The sequence below is a fragment of the Entelurus aequoreus genome, linkage group LG07 (assembly GCF_033978785.1).
Source record: "Entelurus aequoreus isolate RoL-2023_Sb linkage group LG07, RoL_Eaeq_v1.1, whole genome shotgun sequence".
Taxonomy (NCBI): Eukaryota; Metazoa; Chordata; class Actinopteri; order Syngnathiformes; family Syngnathidae; genus Entelurus; species Entelurus aequoreus.
Window position 1 is genome coordinate 66,981,166 of NC_084737.1, and position 14,390 is coordinate 66,995,555.

At 39.2% G+C, this 14,390-nt stretch overlaps 1 protein-coding gene across 1 annotated transcript in view; it reads left to right on the forward strand.

Annotated features, from left to right (window-relative positions):
- ctnnbip1 (catenin, beta interacting protein 1) overlaps nucleotides 1-11,094 on the forward strand; it is a 44,056-nt gene extending 32,962 nt beyond the window's left edge. The window contains exon 4 of the mRNA XM_062052225.1: nucleotides 9,509-11,094. Within this exon, the coding sequence (XP_061908209.1) occupies nucleotides 9,509-9,567 (59 nt within the window). The 3' untranslated portion in view covers nucleotides 9,568-11,094. The remainder of the gene's footprint in view (nucleotides 1-9,508) is intronic.
- The last annotated feature ends 3,296 nt before the right edge of the window (nucleotides 11,095-14,390 follow it).

Genomic DNA, 14,390 nt, shown 5'->3' on the forward strand with positions numbered 1-14,390 from the left:
ATAAAACTACAAAAATAACAGAGTAAAAAAAGATATGTTACTTTCCATCAACATATTCTTGTCTCCCAAGGTGCCACACATTAGAACAATATGCAATAATTTACTTTCAAAAATATCGACCTTTATGCAGACAGACTGAGAGCTTTTGTCTACATCATGCTCTTAAACTGAAGAAATACTCAATAAACTAACTATACTGTGTTTTTTCAATGTAATGCAATCATAATATATAATAATAATGTAAGTAACCATTTAAAATGTATTCCTCATTACTGTATAGTTTACCATTGTACTGTAGTTGTAAGGTAAATACATTTATCCTAAATAAATAAACAAAAATAAAAAGAACTAATTTCTATAAGCAAAAGTTTGATTTATATAAACATTGAGCAGCTATAGTGCATTTTCATTCCCAGCTGAAAAAACTAGGTCGGACGTAGTCTTTTTTTCACGTGATCATGGCATTCTTTCCCGTTTGTCCATGTTGATGGGCTAACATTCACACATCGGGACATTTGGTTTTGTAATCATATTTTTTTGTCTTAATTTTTGTTACTTTACTGAACTTCTCACTGGCGGGTCGCCAGGCTATCTGTCTCTGCTGTCTGTGGTTTTGCGCTCCGCCCACTGAGACAAAGATTGTGGATGACTGATTAGAGGGCTCACTGCGTTCAGTTAAATCTACTGTTAAATAAATGCGCTCAGATGCTGAGAGCGATGCAGAAAGTGGGACGTCTCTCTCCCTGTTTGAAGCGAGAGACGAATAAACGTGAGGCTCAACAATTTTGATTGGCGAACATGACTGTCACTGAAATGCTGGTGACAGCGGAGGAAAAAACACCTCAGTCTCTTGCGGTTACGTTACCGCACTAATTAAAATCTCGATTTTGATTAATCTTAGAACCCTAATTTGCAGTGCTCGAAAAATGGATCAAAAAACCAATTTCTTTTTCACCATATCGTACTTTATTAATAACAAGTTATTTGTACAACAGAGAACCAACAGAACCAAGGTTATAAACGTATAGAGCAAACTACTCAGTCAGCAATAATCATTGCTATTGTAAACAACAGTAAGGCAATAGAAGATGCGCAGTGTTTTCCACAGGCCTGCTGCCTTCTGCAATAATGATGTACAGTCTACCACAATACATTCTTTGGCATGTACAGTAAATGATAATAGAACCATTTCAAAGAGGTTGCAGAGGCTCCTCCTTTGGCTGCTGACATATGCATGTGTGCGTAACATGTTGCATCATTTCTGTTTTTTGGACATGTCTACAGTAGTACCTCAATTTACGAGTATTTTGCGATACGAGCGGTCTCTTGGCTTTTTTTTATGCTTTAATTTACGAGCCTAATTTTAAGTTAAGAGCCTCTCCACTGCTATATAGCGTAGCAAATGCCATACATAGTTTATGCCACAAAATCGTCCCAAAAACATGCAGTCTTATTTGCTCGCATAAGTTTATAGCTAAAGATCGAAATAACTTTGTTTTCCAAGCATTGGAAACCAAACATTTAGCAGCGGTCCATTTGTCATACCGAAATCATCCACCGGCTGAGCTTTGTTCCTCTAACCACGTCTCAGCTTGCTGTGTACGCCTGAAGCTGTTCTAAAGGGAGGGCAGTCGCTCTGCCGTGCTACGAACAAGCGGTGTACTCCTTGCCGCTCCCGCTGCTGCCTAGACCCGTGTGAGAGTAACCCTCACAGCACATCACCTGAAAAGAGTTCACTCTTCAACCTCCACCACACTGATTGTGGGTCATAGTATAATACTTATTTTTCTGTTTCACTGTCTCATGTTTTCTCTTGCTCACTGTGTCGCATGCTTAGCTATTTCTCGTCCTCCAGTGGTAATGATAATTGTAAAAAAAAAAGTAGTTTATTTGCCACCATGGAGGCGAGGATAAGTAACTATCATGAGATCTTGTAGGCACTTTTGTGTAACAGTTGAAGTTCCGTGTTTGTGCTACCGCCCCCGTTGTTATCCACATAGAGTGAGGGGTCATTGTTGTTGTGCATTAACTTAGCGATTGCTGTACGTTTTTTGCTGTTTATCTTTTGGTTGACATGCTCTGCGGTTTGCACAAGCAAGTCGATCGCTGTAGCTAAAATGGTTCTTACCATGCAATTACGATACCATCTATTGGACGGAGTTGTATCTACACTCCATTCATTTCAGATAGATCATTATAATGTGAACATGAGCGAGGGTGAGCAAATAGCGCCAAATAACCATGGCAGTCCAATTTTCTCAGTGGTGGGCCACAACAAAACAAATAATAAATGTATGGGTAACTAAAAAGAAACCTCACACTGTTTTCCTAGAGGGACAGACAGCTATTATTATTCTCTGAGTGTTTATGATGTGTAAATGGGATCACATGGATACTGCTGCTGTTGTTGTTGTGTATATGGTCCATAATCCAGAGCTGTATCATGTTAGAAGGGCTGACAAGGGGATCAGTGCACAGTGCGGGGAGGGGTCCCGACTACAGCTGGACACTGAGCTTTATTGAAACACTAAAAAACGTTTTGCTTGCTTGCAGACAGCGGCAGGGGCAGAAGCCTGCTGGCCATTATCTGTCGCTAGGCAACAACTTTAGGAGGCCAGGCCTTTCCACGTGCTTCTTTGTGTAGTATTGTATGGCAGGGTGTGTGTTTGTTTGTGTCGGGGCGAGGTCTGAAAATGACTTGCAGAGAAAAGTAAAACATGCAGCCTGATGGTGCTTGCATCTGCGTTCGAATATACACCCGCACGCACCATCATGTTGTGTCCCGTTTCCTCTTGCCTTTTTGCTCATTACCATAACCTCATTTGGTCGGCCAATGAGCTCCCATGAGGAAAGATGCTTCAAAGTTCACATTAAAAGCTCCCAACCCTCTAAAAAGTAAGCAAGCTCTACCTAAATGCCGCATAGGAGCAGAACATTCCCCGTAGAGATTAATCTTTTGCTCCAGTCTGATGTGGAAGGTCTACTGCACGAGCTCAAGCTCTCTGCCCTATATTTTGTTGTCTCTACGATAATTCAATCCAACAAACACTCAAGGGTTGCGGAGATAACAGCTTTTTTTCTTCGAGATCACAAGCTGCTGTTTCTTTCTCAGCTGTCTGAAAAGGTGTTGATGGTATTTACGTCAGCAGCGACTCAATGCACCTGCTGGAGCCACTGAGCTGCTGTTCCACCTTTTGCTTATTAGATGTCTTTGCACGTTGTGTTGGAGCCTTGGATGAAGATTATCTCTACTTCTAGGTCAATGGGAAAAGCTATTGTGTAGTTGGTTAAGCAACCATTTTTAATGATTTTATATAAAAGCTTTATATGCAGACAAAGTATAGTACAGTACTGAGGTAGTATACTTAGGTGTTTTCCCTAAAGAAAATATAATACCGGTACATATATAACATGTTTGCTGAAATGTGAGTACTCTTGAGTAGTAGGGATTAGGGATGTAACGATAAACTGTAATAACGATAACCACGGTAAAACTCCTGACGGTTAGTATTATTGTAATAAATTTAAATGATCGAAAAACTCTGATTGATAACTGCACTTTGATAAACTCATGGACTGACTAGCGTTAGCTTGCTAGCTATCTTAAATTCTAACATGAACACAAGAGACATTAATGTCTTTCTCCAATTAAAAAAAACAACATACCCCAACCCAGCCCTGTATAAGATACATTACTGTCTGAACAAATAAGATATTCACATTGAACATAAAGGTTGTGCTGTCTTAGCACAAAGTGATCGATCTTTACTCAACAGTGTCGAGTCGACGCAAATGTAGGTGATTTCAACAGAAGTAAACTCACATAAGCCAGAAGTGAAACAAAATAAACACCCAATTTGCATTTTCTAAAAAAAAAACATATTAAAATGTTTGCAAATTAAAATGGAAGATAAACCATTTTAAACACTCAATTAGTAATAACATGGCTCTTATAAAGCCAAAACAATATTTAATGTTTTTTTCTGCCCAGAAAGTATGTGTCTTTTTATTTCAGGGTGTTTTGTTGTTTAACTTGGTTAAAAGTAGAGATGTCCGATAAATACGGGCTGCCGATAATATCGGGCTACCGATAATATTATTGCTTTAAAATGTGGTATCGGAAATTATCGGTATCGGTTTCAAAAAGTAAACTGTTGGACTTTTTAAAACGCCGCTGTACGTAGTGGTACACGGACGTATGGAGAAGTACAGAGCGCCAATAAACCTTAAAGGCACTGCCTTTGCGTGCCGGTCCAATCACATAATACCTACGGCTTTTCACACACACAAGTGAATGGAAAGGCATACTTGATCAACAGCCATACAGGTCACACTGATGGTGGCCGTATAATCAACTTGAACACTGTTATAAATATGCGCCACACTGTGAACCCACACCAGACAAGAATGACAAACACATTTCGGGAGAACATCATAAACACAACTGAACAAATACCCAGAACCCCTTGCAGCACTAACTCTTCCGGGATGCTACAATATACACACCCGCTACCCCCCGCCCCCAACCCCGCCCATCTCAACCTCCTCATGCTCTCTCAGGGAGAGCATGTCCCAAATTCCAAGCTGCTGTTTTGAGTCATGTTAAAAAAAAATAATGCACTTTGTGACTTTAATAATAAATATGGCAGTGCCATGTTGGCATTTTTTTCCATAACTTGAGTTAATTTATTTTGTAAAACCTTGTTACATTGTTTAATGCATCTAGCGGGGCATCACAACAAAATTAGGCATAATAATGTGTTAATTCCACGACTGTATATATCGGTATCGATTGATATCGGAATCGGTAATTAAGAGTTGGACAATATCAGAATATCGGATATCGGTAAAAAAGCCATTATCGGACATCTCTAGTTTAAAAGATTTCAGTCTCTGTACGTTTTGAGCACATTCAACAATACCACAATAATGATGATAATCTGACATTTTTATATAGTTATATCCCTAGTTGATCGATTGGCCATTATTCAGTCTTGAACAATTTTCCTGAAAAAGCATGTGATCACGATTTCCTCTGGCTAATAGTGTATTTATTTTTAGTCCCCCTGCTGATAAGATAGCAGTGTCTCCATACACAGTGTGGAGCCGCTCCCCTCAGCTAATAATATTCACCTTCATTATGGCAAATAAACTGCATTTCTTAATATCAAAAATATCATTATCAGGTATTAGAAACACCAAGAAAGTGCTTAGTAAACTTAAGAAGTGGAGATGGAAGCACATTGCAGCAGAAAGTAAGCAGTTATTAACATGAAGTTAACAAGTAGATCATTAAGTCTAGAGAGAGCATAATAAAACAGCAACCGTTGGTGTGTCAGCATTGTCACAGTCAGTACACAACATGTAAGAGGAGGGTCCAAAAACTGGTGGTGACAACACCAAGGGTATTATCAGTTTATGATAGATACTAGATTAGATTAATATTTTTATTTTCTCATACTCGTATTTTTATTGTTTTTGTCAATGTTTACAAACTGAGAATAATTCCTTGGACACAGGAGGACTTTGAGGAAAATATAAATATTTCGATGAGAAGTAGATAGTAGTTTTTGATTATGTTTAGTTATTTTGTACTCTTGTCTTTGTTTTGGTCAAACAATTGTATGTAATAAAAGACAATAACTGGTTAATATATTGTGCTAGTGTAGGATTTGGCAGAATAAAACCTTTATCGGAACATTCCTACGCAGTACTGAGATTGTGTGCATGCTAATCCCTTACACATACCGGTAGGTATCTGCTTTCTTTGCATTGTTTAGAAAAATAAGCTTGAATTAAATATAACATTTCTCACAAAAATGCAATTGAAAGAACATTTTTTATTAAAGAAAATCTCATTGATTTGTAGCCTTTGTATTCAGAGCATGTATATTTTCTGTTAATGTTTGTGTGAGAATGCCCTGAATTAATTGGCATATTGGCAGAATAAAATCCATTATTGCCAGGACCATTCATAGCAAATGTGCAGTTTATTAAATTAGAGTTGAGACATGTGCATTCTTTCTTTAGAGGCAAAGTTTCTTAGCAGGTGTTCTGCGCTATAACAACATGATGGATCTGTCTTGGCAAAGACAAATTACTTGATGCTTTGTTAGAAAAAGACACCAGCTGACAACCTTCTTACTTGTAGGCGTTAAGACCCGTGACTCATTCCAGCAGCTTATTATTATTATTATTGGATAGTTCCGGTTAATTTTTCATTAAAAATGACAGCCATTTATCACTATAAAGCATGTTAGTTTGCATTTATGCCAAAAAAAATAAAATCCATTCACGCGCGGAAAAATGCTGACTTTATAGTAGAAATACTGCATAATGGGACTAAAATCAGAGTCTAGTTGCAAGGTTTTTGTCTCCCAGGTCGGTAAAGGGCAAGGTGACTGTGTGGGCCAAAGTCTTACTGCTTTGAGTTTTAACATAACTTCCTGTCTACATTATTCTTCATGTATTCTCACATTCTTCTGCCTCACAAAAACACCTTTGAGATCTGGTCAGTGTAGCACAAATAAAATGGCATTCCTAGTATTTTCATATGGGGCGGGCATGTTGCAGTTATTGATAACATGTCTGCCAATCCCTGTTGGGGAAAATGTGAATTTTCTAGTTTTTACAGTGGCTTGCACAGGCTATGTTCATTGAAGACTTTTTACAAAAGTGTGAGTACCGTATTTGATATGTGATGGCTCTATCAACATTTTTAGCCTCAGATCTGATCTGATTTCAAGTCCTGAGTCGATATTATGACACGATTATAGAACTGAAAATGTTTTACAGCAAGTTACTAAACACAATAACTAATAATTAGGCTTATCTTATTAAATGTAGATTGTGCTAGTATTGTTGTAAATCAGATGGTGTGTCAAATGTGTGGTGTTGAATGCTATACACACACATTTTATTACAAAATAAAGCGGCTCCTAAACAAAAGCAAAAATAACTATGGCACCCATTTAAATCATTTGGGTTTTGCACTCAAAGCCTTCCTTTATTCAGGCACTTACAGCCTGAGTTTGTAAACGATAACAAAACAACCCCAGACAATTATTTTGTAAAAATAATTTTAATAACAAGAGAAAGAAAAATATCGATCTAATCACTTTTGTATCATCTATAGACTGATATTATACTAGTTATTAGGGGTGTCAAAAAAATGATTTTCTAATGAATCATACGATTCTTGTAACGATTTTCAATACATTTAAAAAAAAAATTTAAAAAAAATAGTGTTTTTAAAAATATATATACATATATTTACTTAATATATTTATATATTTTTTATTTTTTAATCTGTCCTGTCCAGCCACTCAAATCATATTGTTGATGTAGATGCCAATATTTGCTGTACAGATTTACTTCTCTTGTTGCCTTATTTGTATTTGACTTTATTAAATGTTTGGGTAGAATTTTATCAAACAAAACCAGTATATATAGAAGTAATCAGAGTTGTTATTTATTTTAGGGACGGCGTGGCGAAGTTGGTAGAGTGGCCGTGCCAGCAGTCGGAGGGTTGCTGGTTACTGGGGTTCAATCCCCACCTTCTACCATCCTAGTCACGTCCGTTGTGTCCTTGGGCAAGACACTTCACTGTTTGCCTCTGATGGCTGCTGGTTAGCGCCTTGCATGGCAGCTCCCGTCATCAGTGTGTGAATGTGTGTGTGAATGGGTGAATGTGGAAATACTGTCAAAGCGCTTTGAGTACCTTGAAGGTAGAAAAGCGCTATACAAGTATAACCCATTTATCATTTTATCATTTAATGTAGTTAATCATAGAACTGGCACCTAGTGTTCTTAAAAAAGTATTGATTTTGAATGAAGAATAATTTTGAATGGAATCGTTGCTTCCAAGAATCGAATCGAATTGTGTGGTGCCCAAAGATTCCCAGCCCTACTAGTTATCGACAGTATCGACATCTGGATCGATCACCCCCTACTTTACATTGCAGTGTGTGCGTAGCATACTTAGCTGTGATAATGATACTTGGAAGAAACTGAGTTTATTTTCCGCCATGGTGGTGAGATTTAGCATCTTAGAAGCGGTTTCGCACTGTGGATGGATGAATACACGCACCCTCCTGGAATTCATGCAACACCTGCGTGTCTGTAACAAGGAATCTGGAAATGTAATTGTGTCTCCTTGAGCGTGCATCCCTTTCAGGTGAGTACAATCATCAGCCAAGTAAACACTGCGATACGGCCCAGATAAAGATCGGTTCAAAGAGGCAAATATTGGATATCTAAAGTGTGAATGCGTACCTAATTTGATTGATTGAAACGTTTATTAGTAGATTGCACAGTACATACATATTCCGTACAATTGACCACTAAATGGTAACACCCGAATACGTTTTCCAACTTGTTTAAGTCGGGGTCCACGTTAATCAATTGATGGTACAAATATATACTATCAGCATAATACAGTCATCACACAAGTTAATCATCAGAGTATATACATTGGATTATTTACATTATTCACAATCCGGGGGGTGGGATGTGGAGGGGGTTGGGGCGGGGGGGTTAGGTTTGATTGATATCAGCACTTCAGTCATCAACAATTATATCATCTGCGAAATGGACATATGTACAGCAAGTAGTGAACATAGTGAGCTCAGAAAGCATAAGAACAAGTATATATATTTGATTATTTACAATCCGGGGAGGTGGGATGTGGTGGGAGGAGGGGGTTAGGCTAGGGTTGTAGTTGCCTGGAGGTGTTCTTTTAGTGCGGTTTTGAAGGAGGATAGAGATGCACCCTACCTAATGAGTACAGGTGGTATAGAATATAGATGTTCTTGTTCCTGTGGCACACATTGCATACGTCAAGGGTGTCAAACTCATTTTACATCGGGGGCCACTTGGAGAGAAATCTACTCCCAAGTGGGCCGGACTGGTAAAATCACAGCACGATAACTTAAAAATAAAGACAACTTCAGATTTTTTTCCTTGTTTAAAAGTAGCACAAGCACGTTTCTGAAATTGTACAAATCATAATGTTTTTGTTTTTTTTACACTTACATGTTTTGGTTAATAGTATTCTATCTTTATTTGTCGTTATTTATAATTTCTGAATAAATGATGTGATAATGTTCATCAGTCAACTCATTGGTGTTCATTTTCAATCTATCAAGATAAAACAAATTATATCAAAATCAAATTACAGTATGTTATTTATGTAGTTTGATAATTTTCCTCGACTGATGTACTAACATCATGTGGTCTATTTTGTACATATTTAGCAGCATCTACAAAGATACAAAGAATTGCAATTGCGACATCCCGTGGACACATTAACAACAGCAGTTTCTTTCATTCAAAAATTTCAGGTTAATTTTTATACTTAGCAAACTCATCCCGCGGGCCGGATAAAAATCTGTTTGCGGGCCTGATGCAGCCCTTGGGCCGTACGTTTGACACCCCTGGCCTACATAAACACAGTCATTGTTGTTAGCGTGTAGCATCATTCATGAGCCAATCACCCTTTGACGGACAGGTGCGGAGGACGTGGTGATGGCCTTCTCGCGGTCAGAGACGGAGGATCGACGACAGTGACCAGCAGCTCCTCCTCACTCCTCCCCTCTGCTGCATCCACACCCAAATGCTCAGGAGCGGAGCATCGACCCGGAAAGGGCGAGGAGGAAGGCGCCGCTCACCAACCTCGGCCCCCCTCCTTCTTTTTTCGTCCCTTTTTGTAAAAAAAAAAAAAAAAATCTGTTCTGACTATTTACGGGTCGCCGTGGGTTGGAAGTCTCCAAGGCTGTCAGTGAAAACACTCAAAATGTCTTTTTTTTCATTTGTGGGGGCTTTGTATTGGCAGTCTTGTGGCGTGTTCTGTCAGTGGATGTCATGGCATCAAGTGAGCAGCAGGGGGCCTTTTTTTTGGAAATCGCCACAATCCCAACATGCTCCATTTTAGACGTTTTACTTTCATTTAGTGTTGTCGGTCATGGCACTCACCACGGAGGCCAATGAGGTCTAATTGTCTAGCAGAGATGCTAACGTGAGCCGCTGACCGGCACGCCATTCATCACCAGTGGGCAATTAGGGGTCCACACTGCGGCCAAACAGTGATTTATGTGCGGAACATCGCGTGAAGGATTTTTTTTGTTTTGTGTTGTTTTTGTCAATGTGTTGATCCAGACTTTATAAATGAGGCCCCACTTTGCGCCCGTGCTGCTTTATTAAGTGTGGATTTAAGAAGAAGAAAAAAGACACTAGAAAGCACACACAGTTGGGTTAAAAAAAACATTTTATTGTATAGATAATACAATAACGAATTCATTGTGCCGTTTTTTTTAAATTTTTAATAAACCTGTCAAATGAAATTAGCGCATTTGATGAGTAGTCATAATTTATTGTTTACTGAACTGAATCCGCCTCCTTTAAAAATAAAACCAAAACCACAACAAGGTGTTATTTCTGAGCGTATCTCTTGCACTACTATCAATGGGATATTGGCAATTTTGATACATTTTTATTCTGATCGGGACAAATCCATACATTCTTTCAAATGGACTCAAGCTAGCCAAAGTGTTTGTCTAGCAACACGCTCAGTATTTAATGTGTTTGAGTACACGTTGTGTAACTTAAGCTAACTGTAACGTTTCAAAGCCAAGCATGTCTGCCTTCTTCGTGTGTTTCTGCGCTTCTTTTGCTTGGTTCTGTCCGGTCGGTATTTGAAAGCGGTCAGCCGTCAATGGAAACAGCCGATAGATGGGACATATCCAGGACAAAGAAAAGTCTTTTTATGTTTACGTTTGTTTTTAAAACATTCTTTTTGATTGTCTATGCATCATTTTGATTTCCTCTAAAGTTTTCTTAATGTACATTTTGCTTATCGGGGTTGTTTTACAACCTTTTTTTATGTGTATGAGAGCATGCTGCTGTTGGATTCGTACTGTGATGACATGCTGCCCAATTATTGTCTTTGTTTTTAGAGAGGGTTGGGGGCTTTGTATATTATTTTCATCTCAGTCAACATTGACTATTTGGTGATGGTTTTTTTGTATGGCTGTTGACAATGTCTTTGACCTGAAGCTTCCAACTATACTGACTGAACCATTAAAGGCATTTGAAACAGTGATGAACTTTATTTGATGTTGAATAACCCCTAAACAGGGGGCCCGATGCATTTTTTTCAATCTAATACAATGAAAAATAATTGTTTGAATTAAAAAAATGTCTGCATCATTATTAGCGCTACACTGAAAATAAATCAATGAAAAAGTTCCAACAAAAAATATTTGCCTCTAAATCAACCGTATAAAAATGTTATAGAGCAACATTCTACACAAGGCAATTCAAAGTGCTTTACAGAAATTTACGAAAAGGCAAACAATTAAAATAAAATATAATTATCATAAAAACAATTATAATTAAAATTAAAGTATAGTAATTAACCCTCTTGATTTTTAATCATCTTCAAAGCCTAACACTACATTTAAGATTATAAGGGTTTGTGCATCACTTTAAAGCCACTTAAATGTATTTATGTTTTCTCCTGTGCATGATTAAAAATGCAAGCATCATTTTTTACACTGTTAATAGTTAAAAAGTACCACACACTAAGTGTGGTGAAATTTGTCCTCTGCATTTGCCCCATCCCCTTGTTCACCCCTGGGAGGTGAGGGGAGCAGTGAGCAGCAGCGGTGGCCGCGCCCAGGAATCATTTTTGGTGATTTTACCCCCTATTCCATCCCTTGATGCTGAGTGCCAAACAGGGAGGTAATGGGCCCCATTTTTATAGTCTTTGGTAAGACTCGGCCGGGGTTTGAACTCACAACCTACCGATCTCAGGGCCGACGCTCTAACCACTAGGCCACTGAGTTGGTAATAGAAACTAACTAGAGTGCTCACGTGAGCTTTAACGTGTTGTTAAGTAGATGCACAATTAACTGCAGCCTGTTTATGCACCAGCTGGTTGTGTGTGTGAGTGCACGTGCGTGAGTGAGAGAGAGCAGCTTTGTGTGAACTGCTATAAATAAAAAGTGTGATACCGGATGGTAAAGGATTTATGTGGTGTTTATTCACATAAAAGTTGCAAAAGCCACTTTATCTGAATGATTGTGAACGTTTGATCAAATTATAGAGATGGCCACTATTTTATATTTCTATTTAGCATTCAGACCAGAGGCCCTGGATCTTGTGGGACTAGTGTTGGCTGACACGTTTCTTCAATGGTGCTTGAAGGAGCTCAGAGTGCAGCCGCTGCTCCGTCCCTGGCATGTGGAAGAGCCACTGGAGGTGACATGTCGTCCTGGTGAGGCAGGCCTGGCTGACCAGGACACCCTGCAGATATGATGTCTCACAGCTGGCCTGTCGTACGGTGGGGCTGGAAGTCTGGCCTTACCTACTGAGACGGCAGATAGAACATGGATGGATGGATCATAGATGGATGGTGATGGATGGCTGGATCACAGATGGATGGGTGGATGGATGATTGATGATGGATGCATAGATGGATGGACCATGAATGGATTGATAGATACATGAAAGGATGGTTAATGCATGATGGATGGGTTGTTGATCATAGATGGATGGGTGATGGATTGATGGACGGATGATTGATGATACATGGATGGATCATGGATGAATGATGGATCATGGATGATTGATGATGCATGGACGGATAATGGATCATGGATGAATGATGGACCATGGATGGATGATTGATGATGGATGGTTGCATAGATTATGGATCATGGATGCAAGGGTGGATGGATGCATGGGTGGATGGATAGATAATGAATGGATGTATGGCTAATTCAAGGATGGATGGATGCATAGATGGATGGATCATGAATGGATTGATAGATACATGAAATGATGGTTCATGGATGATGGATTGTTGCATGGATGGCTGGATCACAGATGGAACATGGATGATGGATGGAAGAGTAGATGGGTGGATGGATGATTGATGATGATGATGATGATGGATGCAGAGATGAATGGATCATGAATGGATTGATAGAGAGGTGAAAGGATGGTTCATGAATAAATGATGGATCATGGATGGATGATGATGGATGGCTGCATAGATGGATGGATCATGAATGGATTGATAGAGAGATGAAAGGATGGTTCATGGATGAATGATGGATCATGGATGATTGATGATGCATGGACGGATGATGGATCATGGATGAATGACGGATGGATGATGGATGGTTGCGTAGATTATGGATGATGGATGGATCATGGATACAAGGGTGGATGGATACATGGGTGGATGGATAGATAATGAATGGATGACGGGATGAATGGATGATGGGTGGATGTATGGATAAATCATGGATGGATGGATCATGAATGGATTGATAGATACATGAAAGGATGTTTCATGGATGATGGATTGTTGCATGGAGCGCTGGATCACAGATGGAACATGGATGATGGATGGAAGAGTAGATGGGTGGATGGATGATTGATGGTGGATGATGATGATGATGATGGATGCAGAGATGGATGGATCATGAATGGATTGATAAATACATGAAATGATGGGTGATGGATGGGTGGTTGATCATAGATGGATGGGTGATGGATGGATGATTGATGATGCATGGATGAATGATGGACCGTAGATGGATGATTGATGATGGATGGTTGCATAGATTATGGATCAGGGATGCATGGGTGGATGGATGGATAGATAATGGATGGATGGCAGTATGGATTGATGGGTGGATGTATGGATGAATCATGGATGAGTAGATGAATGGATGGATGATGATGAATGGATTGATAGAGAGATGAAAGGATGGTTCATGGATGATGGATGCATCAGTGGATGCATGATGGATGGGTGGTTGATCATAGATGGATGGGTGATGGATGGAGGATTGATGATGCATGAATGGATCACGGATGGATCATGGATGCATGGGTGAATGGACAGATAATGAATTAATGGCGGCATGGATTGATCGATTGTATGTATGGATGAATCATGGATGGATGGATGATGATTATGGATGGATGCATGGTTGCATGAATGGTTGAATCACGGATGGATCATGGATAAATGTATGTATGTATGGAAGGATCGTAGATGGCTGATTGATAATGGATGATGATGGATGTATGCCTTGTTGAATAGATGGATTGAGAATCATGGATTGATGGATGGATCATTGATGCATGGATGATTGCTGATGATAGATGAATGCATGGTTGCATGGGTGGATGAATCACAGATGGATGGATGGAAAGATGCCGGGGGCATGGATTGATGGATGATGAATAGATGGATCATGGATGATGAATGGATGGATAGATGAATGGATTGATAGAGAGATGAAAGGATGGTTCATGGATGATGGATGCATCGGTGGATGCATGATGGATGGGTGGTTGATCATAGATAGATGGGT